The following is a 19207-nucleotide window of genomic DNA, read 5'->3' on the forward strand; positions in this document are numbered from 1 at the left end:
TAATTATAATTATTTATTATATTTACATATTTTATTTGCAGTTACTGGATTATTTACATTTCTTTATTATTAACATATATAAGATATGTATTAAATAAACAAATGCTTGCAGACTGGCTGGATTTCCTCCCTAGGGAGTTGTTCGTATTTACATTTATTTCAACAGAGGGAAAACATTTTTGAGAAGGGAATATGGGAGTCTAGGCATTAAAAGGGCTTACGACCCGTCATTGGATGGTTCAATGGGCCACTTTACACACTGTGTAACATTCACCATTCTGCCTATGTTTGAACATCCACATTTCATCAACTCTTCCATCTGTTGACTTGAAGAGTAGAGGTTTATCCGAGCTCCAGACATCCGGATTGCCGAATATCCAAATCGTTATCAGGAAATAAACAGGAGATGTTATAATAACAAATAATATAATCATAACCATCTGATCTTCTACGGAATATTTTATTTTCTCTTACTTATGTTGCACAAAAATAATATAACTGTCTATTTATTATAGGAGCAAAAATTCATTAACATTTTCTTGTATACCCACGAACAGGCCATGCCTTTGTGGGATTTTTTTGTTTACTATTTTTACGATTAATATGTATTTCATTGCTATGTAATTATCCTTTAATTTTTTAATAATCTGTTTTACCTCTTATGTATACTGTAAAAAAAAATAAAAAAAATGCTCCTTTTTAATGTGATTCCAAATTCCCTCATTTATTTCAAAAGCAAAAAAAAGGGATCTTACGGTAAAATTCTTCATTTAAAAACGTTGCCCTTTTCTAATGGTTAATCGGATTTTGTGGGTGGCTGTCCGGTTTTGAATATTGCAGAACGGTTTTGATATTGCTGTAAATGACATGGCGCGATTGGTGTCCGGCTCCCTTAAGCCACAACGGTGCACAAACTTTATCCTATTGTAGGAATCGCTCCACCTAACGTCAGGAGAAACGTAACAGCGGGCACTGAGAGACACAAACAGACCCATGACCCTAGAAACCCCCCTTTTACGACCATCGAATGGCTTCTCCGAGGCTGAAATCGAGAAGGAGTTTCCTCAAAGTCACAACTGACTCGGAGACTTCAGCAACGCAGAGAGGATCTGTGGATACAGGAACTCGACGATAGGCTCTGGATAATGCCGTCTGAAAGCACAAACACCGCTCACAATTTGGACTTCTTAAAGTTCTCAATAGTCGAAAGGTGACTAGGTGCAAATACAATCAACGGAGGTGGGGTTTTCTGGAGGGAGATGACATGAACTGCGATTGTGGAGAGGTGCAGGATGATCCTCGCCTGCTGCGGTGCCCACAAATCCAGTTAACTTGTGATGATAATGATTTATGGATATGCCACTGACAAGGCGATATCTGTCGCTGCACACTGGAGTGGCAAGTTAAGTCCGGACCCGATAAGTTAGTAAGTAACGGTTAATCCAACTATCCGGATTTCTGCATATCCGGACAACGTCCGAGTGCCAGACGTTAATCCGAAAGAAAAAAAAGTATTTTTGTATATTGTATTATCGAGTTTCGACTTTTCCGCTGCCTCTATAGTCCCGAGACAGCGGGATGATTGCGCGCGGGTGGAGGGGAGGCCGGCGCGAGGGGGATGCTTCAAGTTGTGTTTTACGATTTAATTTCGGTAATGGCCGTAAAGCTACGGGGGTGGGAGTCGCAACTTTCACGCCACTATCCGCGAGAGAGACAGCAGTAATACCCTTAGATATTGTCGGAGGAGAAAATAAACAAACTAAATAATTATCATAGACAGATATCTCTCAACGGAGACGAAGAAATTATTTAAATTTATTGCAACAAAGGGAAAATATTTTTGAGCAGGGTATATATAAGTCTAGGCATTAACGGGGCTCATTCAAATTTATTTAAGATGAAACGCGGTTTGATTTTTTCTTCGCGCAAACGTATTCCAATATTTTCTCCTTGGATAATAGCACTAAAGCATTTATTTTTTAAAAACTATAGACATTTATGACTATGACTATAGACTGGGAGTGCGGTTAGGAGTAGCAGGCGCCACATTCAACAGAATGAATGCTGTCTGCAGATCGGATATTTACTCAGTGAAAACCAAATAACACCAGTTTAGTTCAAATTTGGTTTAAAAGTTATGGCGTTATGGAAATCGCACAATCTTTTTTTTATATATATATATATATATATATTTGGACCCCTGAATTTAGTAGCCTTACGTGTCATGTACAAGGCTAAGGTACTCGGAAAAAATCGTTTTTGTTTGTCTTGGAAATGGGATGTTCAATCACTGATTTTGGTTTATTACCTTTATGAGTCCAATCACCATTGTTGCAAAGTTCAAGAACAATGGCGCGTGATAACTACTTTTAACTACAGTGTGGATATCTGTTAAGGATATTCCATCTTTCCTGCATTCTGCTTCAAGATTCTGGCGTTGCAAACTGAAAAATGGGCACTGAAATAACAGATGTTCGATACTCTGTGAAGAAATATCATCGCATGGACAATAGTCATCATTCCTTAATTTAAACCTATATAGGTAACTACTCATAGCTCCGTGTCCGGTAAAAATTTGGGTCGTTTCGAAAGTACTTCGGTGATGATGACGGAAGTTTGCTGCATCAGCCAGCGTTGGGAAAAACATTTTAGTGATTTTACCTGCAGAAGAAGCGCGAAAAAAATCGCACAATCACAAAATCCTGTTTTCTGAACATTTCGTTCCGTGTTTCTCCCGTGGTCCTTCAAGATACATATATTATCTTCCCTTCTCCCTTTTCATTTATTTTTTCTGTTTTTTTATTACTTTATTTTAAAGTATAAATAAAGCAAGTGAATCTAAATTAGTATGTCTGATAATTAGATAATAACCTCGAAACCGGTCGACGCACTAACGAGTATTTAGATGAAAAAACCGGTCACAGAAGATATTAAGCAAGTTCGTCAAAAACCTCGATAAACCTATTGTTCTTCAAGCTAGATAGCCGGTCCATCTAACGGCATTCATTAAAATTCTCTTTCTCTTGTCCCTTGTCCAGGAGTCAGTGGAAACCCAAGCGTTTTTAGAGGTACGCGTTTTATTTCTAGACGCTTTTATTTTACGGGCAAGTTTCTCTTGCTATTTTGAACTAGCGTAATTGAGTTTTTTTAATCTTCATAAGAGGCAGTAAATCTGATGAATGTAAGTACTCCTCCCTTAATAATAATAATAAATAATAATATTTAGCTGATTTATAAAACGCTATTTTTGTAAAAAAATCACCTCAAGGGCGCTTTACAATTGTATACCTAAACTCACATTCTAACTAAACTAAAGTGATATATTATATTTTCAGATTTAAAATTGAGGGTATGATAGTCTAAAGAAGTGGGATTTTAGTTGGGATCTGAACTGACTGGGACTGTCGATGATTCGTAAGTTTGAAGGCAATTGGTTCCAGGCAGAGGGACCGGCGGCGGCAAAAGCACGATCTCCAAATCTAGTGTTTGGGGAGCGCCGGATTTCGACAAGTTTTCCTCTTCCTGAATCAAATGCTGACCTAAGAGTAGATTTCCTTTACATCAATTTTCCCTAATGAAAAGGTCCGATAGGTATTTTGGAGCCATTTCATGAAGGGATTTGAATACTGTCCAGCAAAGCTTGTATTTTATTCTCTCTGGGCTTTTTATTTTTAACCAGTGCAAATCTCGAAGATGTCGTGAGATGTGAGAATATTTTTTTACTCCCGTAATAAGCCTCGCTGCTGCGTTGAAAACAGATTGAAGTTTATTAGTTTGATATTTTGGGAGATTTGCGTATATTCCATTACAGTAATCTAGACTCCAACTCCTGAAGATCTCAAAAATATAACAGAAGACGAAGAAAAAAATGTTAAGGAACAGTTTGAGTCTGATTTAAGGTAGTTTTTTAGTATCATTTGATGCTGATTCCTTAATTTAACAAAAAATCTTTAAAAAATTGAAAAATAAGAAGTTTACAAAAGCAATTTGTACTTTTTTTTGTTGAATTATGATCAAATATTGTATTTGGTTTAGTTGCCAAAAAACGCAAATTATATTTTTGACCGGTTTTTCTATACAAATACTCGTATGTGCGACGTTAAACTAAAACTTAAAGTGGTTAATATAATTGATTGTTGATTGATTTGGTGTTTATTTTGTAGAACTCCATATTTAAACTTTTATCATTAAAAATCAAACACCGATTTGAGTCTACTTAACACTTTTTTTTATTTCAATTTATTTCAACAGAGGGGGAAAACATTTTTGTGAAGGGAATATGGAAGTCTATGCATTTACAGGGCTTATTTTTACAAATATAAAAACAAAATTTCGTGACAATTGTTTCGCCTTGTTAGGGTATTTTCAAACGAATGTGAAGATTAGATGGATTGAATGTCCTTATATAGTTATATAATTCAAGGTACTTAAGTGGAAAATAAAAATAATCTTATGAACATGTACATTAATCATAATTGCATGTACATTAATCATAATTGAGGGGAAAACCAATAAGAGGAGAAACAATTGTCACAAAATTTTTGTTTTTATATTTGTAAAAATAAAATAATTTTTTTAGTAGACTCAAATCAGTGTTTGATTTCTAATATTAGAGGTTTGGTTAATATATATTTATAAATAAATAATTTAAAACGTCATACTACAAAGTGAAAAATGTTATTTTATATAAAAAATATAGAACTATTTCGAGTTCATATTAATTTGCAATATAAAATAACCAGGGCTTAAAAATACTAACATTTCAAACATTCCGGGAGCAATAATTAAGTTTCGTAGACGCTGAAAAATTCAAATTACATAAAAAATATTTGAAAAAATGAATAAAACTAAATTCATAACATCGAAATACAAGTATCAATTCAGGTACAGTACAAAACATTAAGTAAAACATTTAAAACTAAACACATAGACGTTATTAATACAAGACAACACGAACAAACAAACATTACATGAATACAAAACGAGCTGAGGAAGGATGCCGGAACAAATTAGAAGAAACGACAACACAGATTGGTTAAAATAACAACAACAGACAGCGATTAAACTGAGGATAAACCAAAAACGAGTTGTTAAAACAAAAGAGGACCAAAAGTGCAAAGAGGAATAAGCGAACACTAGGTGCAACAAAGACAAAAAATAACAAAACAACGATTGGGGGTGGTACAAATACTGGTGTTGGAGACAGACGCATCATGTACAACAGTCACAGCTATGGTAAGTGACGATGATATTGATAATGATTCCTAATTCCTTTCTGTTCTGGAATATAAATACTGATTTGTGTAAGAGCAACAGAAATTACGCTAATAACTGATGATTTTGAATTTGGTTTGAATTTGACATTTCTAAGAAAAAATGTCTTCGTCCAACTTCACTTTTTCAAAATCGGTTTTGTTTTGAACCATAGTCCATAAAATATAGCTCGATTAAAATGACAGCTGCTAAACTAATGCCACTAGTGATGGGAAATTACTGATCACTGATCATGTACCGATCAAATCGATTTTCTCAGCTTTTTCATGCAAACAGGAGACTCTGTTTCCAAAAATTGATATAAAAACGCAAAGTGTGTTTCAGACAATTATTTACTAAAAAATAAGACATTAAATACTTTTTTTATTAACAACAAATGAATTATTTTTTATTCGATCGATTTACATTGATCAATTTGTCTCATCTCTAACGTTTTTGTAAAATGACGTTACCTTGTAAGAACGTCGTCAATAATTAGGTTTATTTTAATATTTGTAATTGAATCGGCTTTCACTTCGTAACACTTCATTATCAGTGTTACACAATTTTATTCTTTTACAAGAACACAACTATAGTTTCGGGAGAGCACATATAGGCAGAATGGTGAATGTTACACAGTGTGTAAAGTGGCCACTTAAATCATCCATTGACAGGTCATAAGCCCTGTAGATGCCTAGACTTCTATATTACCTTCTCTTAAATGTTCTTCATCTCTGTTGTAATATGTTATATGGTTGTCTTCAAAAATTATCTTCCTGTCAAGAAAAAGCTGTCAATAGCAATGTTGATTAAAATTTTGTTATCCTAAGTCAAAGCTAGACAATGGAAACACGCAGTTCCGAATATTCCCAAGAGCTTTTTTAAAGCTTCCTTTTGTTGCCTTAATTAAAATGATTATCTAATTGACCAAAGTCACTTAGTCTGTGAATCATGATGCAATGGGTCGTCGTGTCGTCCGTCAGTATTGCAGAAGATGCGACCGGGGGATACACAAACAGCGACACTGAAAGCCAAGACAAGACAGGCAGCGGGAGCGCGGTGCGCGGAGCGGCCCACTCACCCACTGCGGCGGCACGTCCGCCGCGACGCCCTCCGTGGCCTGGTGCTGCTGCGGCGGCTGCTGCTGGTGGTGGTGGCCGTGGTGGTGGTTCTGCTGGCTCTGGTGGTTCTGGTGCGCCCGCCCCCGCCCGGTGCGCGCGAACGGGAAGTAGGGCGAGTCGGGGCCGTAGCCGTTGTTGGTCGGCGCGACCGCGTACTGGATACACCAAAACAATTTTAATACAGTGGACTACGGCGGACACGCGAAGTATTCCGGGCTGCGCTGGAGCTTTGAGGACCATAAAACCTTACATAGAATATCGGCGCTTGCCATTTACCAAACGAGGGTGAAAATCCCGTGTTTTATTATTTTGGCACCTGTTACTCTTCCACTTCGCATCCCACACGGTAATTCACTAAGATATACATATTAGAAAGTGCATTTGAACAAGAATCTCCATAGTAAATTATTTTAAGAATACCCGATTTGCGGCTTAACTCTTGTGTGGCTGTAATGTCACATTAGTCGACAGAGGATACAAGATTTGATATATCTCTCTTATTTTTTTGAATAATGAATTCGTATTTTCTGTAATCTTAAAATGGACATTTTCACACCCGATTTGCAAAGTATAATTTGTATAACTATGCTAAATGTTAATACGAAAAATATTTATCCATGCTACGCGAAGAATGAGTCCGCTAATTCAGCAACACATCTATTCAGATACCTTATACAAGAGAGAGCACGATAAGATAAAAATCATAACAAGGAAGACAGAGACGCTATTCTGTGGCGGGTGTTGTTTAAAACAGATTCAGTCTTCAGCCGGTTGATGACAGTTATGGGGGAGGCACGCGCGTAATATGAGCGGCGTATTTGTGATTTTTAATTTATTTTGCAATGACAGGGCTAAATTATATGTTTTTTTGCATAAATTATTAATAAAGATTTGTTAAAAAGTATGTCTTTATGTTTTTTTTTTCAAATGTTTAAACTTTAGAATATTCCATCTTTTACTAGTGGTAACACGATGTTACAACACCGCGCGCAAAGGGATTATTTACCACAGTCCTTTAAGAGTTAAGGATGAAGGCGACTGGGGCCATTTTCTGACTTGACACTGTTTCGTACTTTTTAGAACATCATTTATAATATGTGCGAAGGTTTTCACGGTCACTGTTGGCAATATGTTTCTTTTTGGGTGATACCTTGTGTTTTGGATTTTATGTTGTGTTGAACACTCAGTTTACCCTGAAGATGGCTCCTGCAGTGGTAGCCGAAACGTCGGAACAAATCCAACACACGCGGTATCACCCAAAAAAGAAACATATTGATCATTCATAATATTTATATCCACTGTCTGGTCTCCTCAATATTCCAAATATATTTCGAGAATCGAATGAATTCCAAAAAAAATTTTGAATCACCCAAACTATCGTCATTATTATTATTATTATTATTATTATTATTATGGATAACTTATATAGCGCCATTTTCGTAATAAAATACCTCAAGGGCGCTTTACATAGTGATTCTATTGTTAAATTAATTTAAATGAAGCTTTTAAATTTGTAATTTAATTAAAACAATTTATTTTGCTGTCGCATGCTACGGATTTATTCAAATGATTTAGAGAACAAGTGAGTTTTAAGTTTTTTCCGAAACATTACTTCACTTTCATAGCCTCGCACCTCTGCTGGAAGAGCATTCTATGCCATAGGGCCTGCGACCGCAAATGCGCGTTCACTAAATTTAGTGCGCTGTTTGCGTAGAGGTATAGTAACTTTTCCTCTCGCCGTAGACGTAGCTGATCTAAGCGTGAGACGCCTGTCAGCTAGTTCATCTGGAATGCATAGTTCCCTTAGATATTCCGGAGCAGAGTTGTGCAGTGACTTATACATAAGCCAACAGAGTGTATGCCCACGATATATAAATGTATTTCCTATTTTTATTTTTATACCCATGTTTTAATATTGTTTTTATTTTTTCGTATAACTAACTAACTCATTATTTTGTATATTTTATATTGTAAAAGGCACTTATGCCGTATAATAAAAAAAATATTCATCCAATACTAAATGTACATACAAATTGCTTAGATATAATCAATGCAGGTTGGGTGATTTTTAAGGAAATTACACATTGATATTAAAGATAATCAATTTCAAATAAGTGATTAAATTCAAATAAGTCCAAATGACTCATTGTTGATACACCTGGTCCAAAGTTGATAAATAAAGGATTAATAAGAATTCCGGAAATTACAATACGACACCTTAATGCTTCAAAGGCGAAATGTTATTTTGTAACAGTTATAGTTAGAAATGGGACCACCTGTCATGAGAATCTGCCACACACAGCAAATCCACGGATAGGAGGTCCTCATGGGACAATAATGAAACATAAAGCGATGATTGAGAATTTTTGAATATTGTGATTCTGCATTTTTGCACGTGCGCTGGTGAATCACGATAATACTTAGCATATTACTAGTTTTGGTTTTAAAAAACTAAGACTTCTAATAATGATTATTATATATAACTAGCGGACCTGACAGACGTTGTCCTGCCAGAACGTTGGCTTGACTGCTAAAAATTATTAATATTTAAATATTGAATTTAAGTAGGTACCTTGGTATTTCTTTATGATTGAATTCCAAAACATTAAATAATTAATTTTCAAATATATAAGTATTTTTGCCAATGTCAAACTCTGATCTTCTCACCAACAGGGGTGCACTTTATGTAGGAATACGATTTTCAAAAAAGTATTGAATGTCAATTAATATTATTTTAGTTTTAGCAAAAATCCAGTAAAAAGAGATACACGGATATAATTTATAAGGAATTTAAAGAAAAAAAATCTGATTGGGATCCATAAAAAGCAAATGAATGTTGCTGGTAAACATAAAAAACAAAATGTTTTTATGCACATAAAAACAACATCTTTCCATTTTTTTGTATGTGCATTCTCGTCGAATGCAACCTTGGTAGGTCGATGAATATAACATTTTTTACAGATTAGATTGAAGATTTTAATATCTACGAACACGCGCAGCGCAAAGATCAACATTTTGCTGAAAACCGCACGTAAATCGGTTAAGCCGCTTAGGAGGAGTTCAGTGACATCACATGTACATAAGAATTGTATATATATAAAGATGGGGAAATATCACATACTACTAATACCGATAAAAATATATCAAATGGATTTAGAAAAATTCATCGTATTTTTAAAACCAATATGGGATATTGTGTAGAAATTCATGTTTTCATACAGAACTTTGAAAAAGTAATTATTAAAAAATTTATCCCTACAAAAACGTGACATGTTTGGACTTCATAATTGTGACGTCAAGATTCGTGATGATGTTCTATTTGAATTTAAACGGTCACAAACAAAGTTCAAAATATACATGAATTGTGACTATTAGGGGCGTGACCGATGCAATGGCCGTTTTCGCAGGAATTAAAAATTACAAATTAAAAAATAATTTTTATCCTACTAATAAATCAGTTAAAAAATATTTTATGATAGTGTGACGTCAAGATTTGTGACGATGTTCTAATTGAATTTAAACGGTTACAAACAAAGTTCAAAATTTACATGAATCGTGACGTATTAGGGGCGTGACCAATGCAATGACCGTTTTCGCGGGAATTATAAATTCTAATATATTTTTTATGCTACTAATAAGCAGTATAAAAGTATTTTTTTACTCAACAGTATTTCATACTGTAAAAAAATGCGGCGAGAGTGCAGGCCCATATACTTAAATAGATATTTAAATTTTAAAAAACATACTCAATATGTAACAAAAAAAATTCAAATGAAGATTACGAAATATAATAGATTTAAAAAGTAGTATTCTTATATATAAAACAATAATATGTCCACACTTAAGTTACTGTTCTTCCATTCTTTTTTATGTAATGAAGGAGAAATTCAAAATATACAAATTCTTCAAAATAAGGCAATGAGGATTATACTAAAAATATATATATATTCTAATGTAGAAAGAATGCACAAATAAATTGGCTTGCATACAGTAAAGCAACAAATTAAATATAATGTGGCAATTTTTATACATAAAATAATTAAGGTGATGAATAAAATAAAACAATAATAAAATTTAACCAACAATGTCATACATATAAAATAAGGGGTAAAAAAAAAAAGATTACCAATGAGGAAAAAAACAGAATCTCAAAACTCACTGTACAAGGGATTGAAGCTGTTACAATGAGTTACCTGAAGAAATAAAAGAAATAGAAAAAATTTAAATATTTAAAATTAATTTGAAAAAATACGTAATTGAGAAATTTTGATAAAAAAATTGTAATATTATTAAAAGTTTATATTAGTTCTTAAAATGTTGTGAACTAACTTAATAAAGCATAAATAAATAAATAAATATACTCTTATTAATTTAAAATTGTAAAAAAAACCAATATTTCCCTATTCGCCTAAAATCACATTATTTGGATATATGGATATTTTATCCATGTGTATTTTGTACTTAGGCCCGTTGCTCCTTATATGAATATTAATATTTTTTGTTACCAACCGTTCTATGTTAATTAAACTTTCTTTAAATTATAAAAAGTTTAAAAAACTGATATTGGCGCTGTATATACAAACAAATAAAATTTATGAGTACAAGCGTTTTCTAAAAAAAAATACGTTACGTACAACAAAAGAAATACAACTTTATAAATAAACAAACTTCTAAACAAAGTTTTTGATTGTTTGAAGTTGACACCAGCCAATTTTGAAGCGGGTAAATTAGCAGCAAAAAAGGCACATAGAAGCAGCGGAATCACAAAATCATGTAAGCACATTTTTTCTCGCTGAAAATTTGATATCGCTAAAGTTGTAGTTTTTTTCACACGGACACGACCACCTTGGGAGCGATCCACGATGTCCCGGCTGTATGGGAGGTCGGGTCTTATTCCCGCTGCTGTGTTAACTCGGCGGCGACTACAGAACATCAGCTCCACAGGCGGAATTAGCGATTGAAAGGTGGCGCGATGCCTTAAGCGCTACTCGGAATGAGCACCTGTAACCCTAAACCTTACGAATGGGAGCCTCGGCAACTCTACAAGCTGTTGAAGTGCATCATATTATTCAGTTTGAAAATAAAACAAAATGCTTAGTTTCGTATTTGGCTTCACCGAGGAAAATTAATATGATATGCATTCCATTTTAAATAAACTTCGAAACAAAAGATTGATATTTTGGGCACGTATTCTGTGAAAATATTAAAAAAAATTGTAAGTAAATATTTATTTGCCATTTTTTGAGCTTTATCTACTTATAAACTCCTCTGAAACTTCCGAAGTTTAGTTAGCTCTGGGCTGCGATTATGAACGGCTATCTTCATTGGTATGAACTAATATCGATATTTATGTACGAAAGTGGGTATATTTGTATGAAAATTCAAAGTATCTTCGACGGTAACCGGTAATTGAACATGTTAAGAAGTAAAAAAATGACAACATATTATATTTTTCATACAGAAAACTTCATTTTACTTCGTTAGATAAAATTGAAGATAAATGTTTACTTTCCATTGTAATCGGGGCCCATTCGCCTTTCCCCGCCTACTTGCATAGGGCATTGTATTTATTAACCAAATGTAGCGTATTTCGATTATCCGATACATGAAGCTTAGGTGAAATATTGTAATTTAAACAACGTTAAAAATCAATATTTCAGGTCCACCCCGCTAGGAATCGAACCCAGGACCTCAAGAAAGGTAGGCGAAAGTGCCAGACACTATTTATTTAACTTTTTGTACATAATGTTATTTGTACATTGGCGGGCTTATTGCCAAATGGCAATTTATTCCAACCAACCAATAAAATGAAAGTTTTATTTTTATAGTTCAAGTCACAGAACATATTCAATAGAAAAAATATTAAAAAGCTAAAGATATATAAAAATAGAATAGAATAGCTAGTGCAAAACAAAATATTCACAGTGATGATACGTTATTATTGTATGTAATATTTCCTATTGTATGGACGAATGCGCGTGAATTGATTTGAGGTTAAATGAGAAAGATGGATTACAAATGAAGTTATTTATTGAGTAGATACACACGAGTTACATCCTTACAATTTTGTGCAGAAGGAATTTATAATGGCGACGGGCGACACGAAATGCCAAGATGAAATGTGCAAAATCTTTCGATGCACGACGTTTAATAACTTGTCCGAGCTGACGGTGCATCGGATTACGCGTTGCGGGCCAAAACGGTGTTCGGCCCTGTCAACTTCACGGCTTGATGGTGATGTCCTCCACACTATCTTTGTGATAACTAAAGAAATAGTTCCTTTATCTCCGTTGAAATTCTATCAAAATCGGATGATGCGACCCCCCAAGCAGGCGGATGATCATCTCCGATGAGGAATTCCACTGTTTTTTTTCTATTAGCGTACTATTTAACTAGGCAAATATATATATATATATATTTGTTTTGTACGTTATTTACAAAGATATGATTTTTTTAAAGTTACATTTATCAAATACCGCGCCAAATGACTTGTAATCAGTGTGTCACTTTTCAGTACTGACGTCATGAAACGGTTGGCGTTCTTACTTTTACTGACCTGACAAGAATCAATGGAATATTGCTTTGATTACTTCATTAAGCTGATCGTAATTTGCTCATTTCTATGTTATGGTTGTTTTTACGAACGTTTCGATTTAGAAAAACCTAAAAAGTTGACATAATCTCTGGTTGAAATGTCAAATTATACTCTTTTTTTTCTATGGTCAAAACGTTGCGGGGGTTTTAAAGCGGAAACCGCAAATACTACACGTAGATATAAGGAGTGACGTCATTATTTACGATTTTAAAATGAATACTGTTTTTAACATTTTTTATTTATTTTTGCGTGCGTTTTTGAGATATTTCATCCTACTCCAAATTTTTTAAATACGAGTATTCACGCGTATACAAAAACATTTTTAAAATGTAATTCCGGGTTGGGCTGGAATTCCTCATTATGTAGGTTTGACTACAAAACTTTCGACTACATTAGGCGTATATCAGACAGTCTATTTAAGAAGTTTGGATCGTTATAATTTCACGAAATAACAGTGTTTAGTATATTCGGTCGGCGCCAGGAGTCGAACTTGGGCACAGAAGAAGTGTCATTAGCGACAGAAGTAAGAGGAGATGGGGTAGTCATTATAAGCAACTAAATGGGGTGATTGCAACATGCTAACAACAGCAAACGGCTAAACTTTCTAAGTTTAAGTTATGCAAAACGAAATGTAGCCTGTTGATAAATGATGTTCCGCGTCCAGACGGATGAATAATACAGTTCTGTATGTGAATTTTTTAGGGTTTAGCGCGTTCGCCTACCACGCCTGAGGTTCATTCCTCCCCTCTCCTTTATTGTCAACTGTTCCCACAATAGTAATCATTTTTACTATTATAGCAAACCGTACCGTACCGTTTACCGTTTTGTAGCAACAACTCACGGACAGTGTATACTTGTAATGCCGTATTAAATAGACTTCATGAACTCGGCAATAGCTTCATTTTCATTTCTTTTTTTTTTGCACCACAACAGGCCAGGAGGCCCAATTACAGTGGTGAATTACATTACAGAAAAACCAGGCTTGAGAAAAATCATATTTTTAATTTTTGTGTTCTCACCGGGAATCGAACCCGGAACCTTCCGTGCGTGAGTCAAGCGTCTTGACCACTACACCACGGAGGCCGCCCACGTTATTCGAGTCGCCTGAGTAATTCCCACGTATCTGATATACTTAGTGTAGGGTATTGTTCCAATACAACAAACCTTTGGAACTTTTTCAAATATGGTGAACGGTAATTATATTTATTTATTCATGCATTTCAACAGTACTTATAATGTTCTTGTTGTTTTACTGTAGAATGTTTTATTATTTAAACTTTCTACTGAATATGCTGTATAATTTTTAAAATATAAATCTTGTATGATTTTTTTTTAATAAATCTTGGGTATAAGGAAATTCATGTATTAAAAAAAAAAAATATTAAGCCAAATATGTTGATATTATAAATATTTGTAAAAGGGAGATTTACCGTTTAAGTTAATAAAATAAAATAATCAATGCATGTAATATCATAATTTTATTTTTTAAAAAAACCCGCTAATATTCGATCTTAGAGGCAGGTCAGCAGGTGGAAAGGAAAGATATGAAAGGAAGTAATGAAAAATTCACCACAATCTTTCTTGGATTTTTTTCTTGCAACCGGCGGGAATCGAACCCGCGACGCCGGTTTCACAGTTGGCGTGCGCCAGTCTGTGTCCCATCAGCACGTTGGTTTTATATATACGAGAATACTGCCCGCATAATTAAAGGGGCAGTTTTTTGTCAAAAATCACAAAAAGAGTTAAATATGAGGAGGGCATCAAAAAGCTTGTGCCACGACTTAGAACCTGCATAGAACGGGAAGGCGACTGCATAAAAAAATAAATAATATATCCAAACAATGTACCTACTGTAATTTTATTTTATACAAAAATTGAATACTCTACTTTCTGGATATTTTTTAATTTTTAATTTATTAATAACAAATTAAAATCCAATATTACAACTAAATACAATTTTTTACATTAATCAAATACATATATTTACATTAACGTTTCCCATTACGTAAAAGAAATGAACGATTCTTGTGTACGTAATGGGGAGTGACGTCTTACAATAGATTATTTTATTTTAATCAATAATATTTTTAGAATAACATAAATAAATTTTAAAAAAAGATATTAACGATGTTGTCAATCAGTGTTACATAAAGAAGAATTACAGATATAATTTTTTACTTCTTTCTTAAATATATTGTATTCCTGACAATATATTTAAGAGAGAAGTTAAAGTTTTATTTTATTCAGAAAACATATAGTCATACATAATAAGTATTAAAAACAACATTTTTTTAACATAAAAAGACAAATTAAGTTTTCATAAAGTATGCAAAAGATAAAAACATTAAATGTGACAAAAAAAAATATGCCTCGTTTATCTGTGGCTTGGGTCTAAAAAGGCTAGTGTCGTAAATCACGAAAATTTATTTTACGGATTATTACATTCATTTAACAAGAGATGGAAGAGTAGAAAAAGATGTTAAAAGATGAGTGAATGCGGGCAACAAAATTAACGGAGCACTAAGCACAGTAATTTCTAATAAAAATATGTCAATCGAAGCTAAACTGGCAGTGCACAGCGGAGTTTTAGTCCCAACAATTATGTATGGAAGTGAAACATGGAACTGGCAGAGGAAGGATGAAAGCCGAGTGAACGCGGTCGAAATGCGATCTCTTCGACAAATGTGTGGGAAATCAATGAATGACAGGGTTACGAATGATGAAATCAGGCGAGAGTGTAAATCGGAGTTAAGTTTAATTGATAATATTAAGAAAGGGTCTCTGAGATGGTTTGGTCGCGTAGAACGAATGGACGACGAAAGAATGGTAAAACAAGTATATTTGGCAAAAATGGCGACGAGGACGACCAAGGAAGACGTGGCATGATCAGATAAACCAAAATCTTAAGTCTGGTCATGTCAAAAGCAGACAGAACCGAAGGGCATGTATGACAAGATGTATGAATGTGGAAGAGGCTAGGATTGTATGCCAGGATAGACGTGTGTGGCGGTCCATTCTCTCTGCCGATCCCTACGGGGAAATGGCGTGATGGTAGTAGTAGTAGTAGTAGTAGTTTGACAAAAATAATAAATATTTTTTTATTGATATTCTTTTGTTGATAATAATATTTTTTGCATCTTTTGAAAAGTTTGTCGGAGTCTTTTGTTTAGTTTTGTCTGGTAGATTACCGTATAATTTCAGTCCCTGGGTTTTTTAGTCTGGACTAGTCTTTTATATAACACTCTCCCGAAAAAATGCTGGTTTGCGGCATTTGAGGTTTTTAAAACAAGGTCGTCCAATTGATATCAATCGATTGAATCAACTTTCTAATAAAGAAAACAATTCTAGTAATAAGAAAAGTTACGAAGCGGGAAGGAAAGAAATTTATCAACAGTGATATTCTTCGCAATTACCAAGTTGGCCAGAAAGTTTGTACGGTGCAAACTAAAAACACAATATCCTCAGGACAACTCCTATCCAACAAATCGTAATAAATATATATATGATAGTAAGGAAAAGAAGCAAAGAGAAAATAGCAAGAGTGACCGGTTTTTGTGGTTGTATCTGCAGTTGGAAATGTAATTTTTATGATTAAAGAAAAAAAAAAAAAAATGAAGCTGAAATTGATTTGTGTCCCTGGTTGACATGAAATATTAGTTTGAAAAGTGTTTTTACGCTCGAATGTTTCTAAGTTCCTGGACGGCACGTCGTAAGACTGATCGCCTTACCTTCGTGTAACAAAAAATATCAAGATACGGTGCGATTGGTTTACCGGTACAGTGCCAGAAAGGGGAAATGTGATTATGAGGAAATAAAAATTTACAATTTGTGTGCAATATTTTTTTTTTTCGTCTAAACCAACAACAAATCGGGTGGTGGTCCCGTGGCTGGTGTTGCGGACTCACGGGCCGGAGGTCCGGGGTTCAAACCCCACTCTACCCCAACTTGATTTCCATTTTCTAATAGTGAGTTATTTACAACTCGTTGAAAATGGCCACCGAAATTGAAATATTAGGGTGAATTATAAGAACGCTAATATTTCTTTACTTCAATTTTTTAAAAAACCATCATGCCGTTTCCCCGTAGGGGTAGGCAGAGAGGATAGAACGCCATATCACTCTATCGGTAGGTAGAGCAATCGTGTTATTCAATCGTATCGCCTCGGATGTCGATATATTTCATGACAGTGGGATTTCTCTTAAGAGGGCAATTTCCAAATTGTAGTATGTATGTCCATTTAACATGACTCAGTTTTTTCTCTTTTCTATTTAATAAATCTGATATGTATATTTTGTAATGTGTTTGGAATTAATTGGATACTCTGTAATGTTCTCAATGTAACTTAAAAAAAATAAATCAATGAAAATGAAATAAATAAAATATTTGCATACAGGCCTCGCTTCCTCTGCATTCATACATCTTCTCATGCACGCACGCCGATTATTCCTACTTTTGACAAGTCCATCTTCAAGTATTTGATGGACTTGATCGTGCCATATCTTTCTCGGTCTTCCTCGTTTTCTGCATCCAACAACATACCTCCTTATTTCCTTCCTTTGGCCGTTCTTTCGCTGTCCATTCGCTCTACATGTCCAAACCAACGCAGCACCCCTTTCTTGAATCTGATAATCCATGTCTTACCCTTACACAGTTCACGGATCTCGACATTTGTGCACCTATCATACATCGTTTAACCACACATTTGGCTGAGGGATCGCATCTCGACAGCATTTCACCTACTTTCATTATCATTTCTCTAATTCCATACTTCGCTCCCATACATTAGAGTTGGAACTAAAACTCCATTGTGAACTGCTAGTTTAGCCTCCTGTGATAAACATTTGTTTGCCAAAGTAGATTTCAGTGCACAGTTCACCCTGTTCCCGGCATTCACCCTCCTTTCCATCCCTGGTAAACATACTTCCCAGATACACAAATTCTTCTACCTGATTCAGAATATCTCCGTTTACACTGATCTCACATTAAGCTATATTTTCATCCCTTTCAAAAACCATCACTTTCGATTTGTAAACATTCATAAGCAAATCGCTTTTCTTGCATACCTCGTAGACTTTTGTAACCAATAATTGCGGATCTTCTTTGCTGCTAGCAAGAAGCACGGCATCATCCGCATACAGAAGACAGTTAACAGTTATACCACTCATTTTGCTCCCATTCTTAAATCTTTCAGTTCTTTCATACAGTTATCGATGTATATGTGTTATTTTGAAAACAATATACTTTTGGTAATTTCACCATGCCGTATGGATTTGTACGGTCTGTATTGGCCTTTAAAAGGCGTTATCTCGCGTCTGAAGAACGAACCAAGACGGTACAGGGGATGGGGCCCAGAACGGCGATAATTCTTGGACAGCGAAGTCGGCTCTACCGGCTTCCACCGCCACCTAGCCGGTAGCTACATCCTCCAAACTGCCTGCCTACAGTCTACAGTAATCTACGGCGCGAGGGTTGGGTAAACTTTTATCAAACTTTGTTCCGAACTGCGTAAGAAATGAGAAAGGCGAAGGCACCCCGTCAGCCAAGCGGTGCTGGCACCGTGGGTCGCTGATACATTTCCTGAGTGGCAGCCGACTATCTCTTAAGATCCTAACACATTGGAGAGCAGTAATAAAAAAACAAATTGCAATTGCAAGAAAATTGCAAGAGCCAACATTAAAATTAAAATAAATATTTTTCCTATACATTCAATTCTTATCCATTAATACTAAATGCACCCTTGTACAAGCATTACTACTACCTATTCTAGATTACGCTGATGTTTCCATGACTGATTTAAGCTGTGAGCAACTCGATAAACTTGAACGACTTCAGAATACATGCATAAGGTACATTTTTGGTCTTAGGAAATATGAACACATTTCTGATTATCGTAGGCAACTGAAATGGCTCAAAATTAGACAACGGAGAGACTATCAGCCCCTCTCACTTCTGTTCAATGTACTTCATAGTCCTAACGCTCCTATATACCTTCGTGAAAAATTTCAATCAGTTCATGGTTTACCTTTTCGTTCTGATTCTCAAGGCACTCTCTTAATACCCATCCACAATTCCTCTTTCTTCTCTAACTCATATAGTGTCCATGCGGCTCGACTGTGGAATCATCTCCCATCCACCATCAGAGATGTTACTACATTATCTCTGTTTAAATCACGCCTGAAGAAACATCTCCTTTCTCTTCCTTAATATCTCCTCCTTTCCTCTTTCCTCTTTTTTCCCA

The 19207-nt window shown here is 34.8% G+C and overlaps 1 protein-coding gene across 1 annotated transcript in view; it reads right to left on the minus strand.

Moving 5' to 3' along the window:
* Window positions 1–1006: 1006 nt before the first annotated feature.
* LOC148275879 (uncharacterized) overlaps window positions 1007–19207 on the minus strand; it is a 65024-nt gene continuing 46823 nt past the window's right edge. The window contains exons 3-4 of the mRNA XM_088235083.1: window positions 6335–6529; window positions 1007–1152 (exon numbers count right to left, since the gene is read on the minus strand). Coding sequence (XP_088091209.1) covers window positions 1015–1152; window positions 6335–6529 — 333 coding nt within the window. The 3' untranslated portion in view covers window positions 1007–1014. The remainder of the gene's footprint in view (window positions 1153–6334; window positions 6530–19207) is intronic.

Source organism: Micrasema longulum, unplaced genomic scaffold, assembly GCF_059751315.1.
Source record: "Micrasema longulum isolate JH-2025_06_02 unplaced genomic scaffold, ASM5975131v1 h1tg001324l, whole genome shotgun sequence".
Classification (NCBI taxonomy): Eukaryota; Metazoa; Arthropoda; class Insecta; order Trichoptera; family Brachycentridae; genus Micrasema; species Micrasema longulum.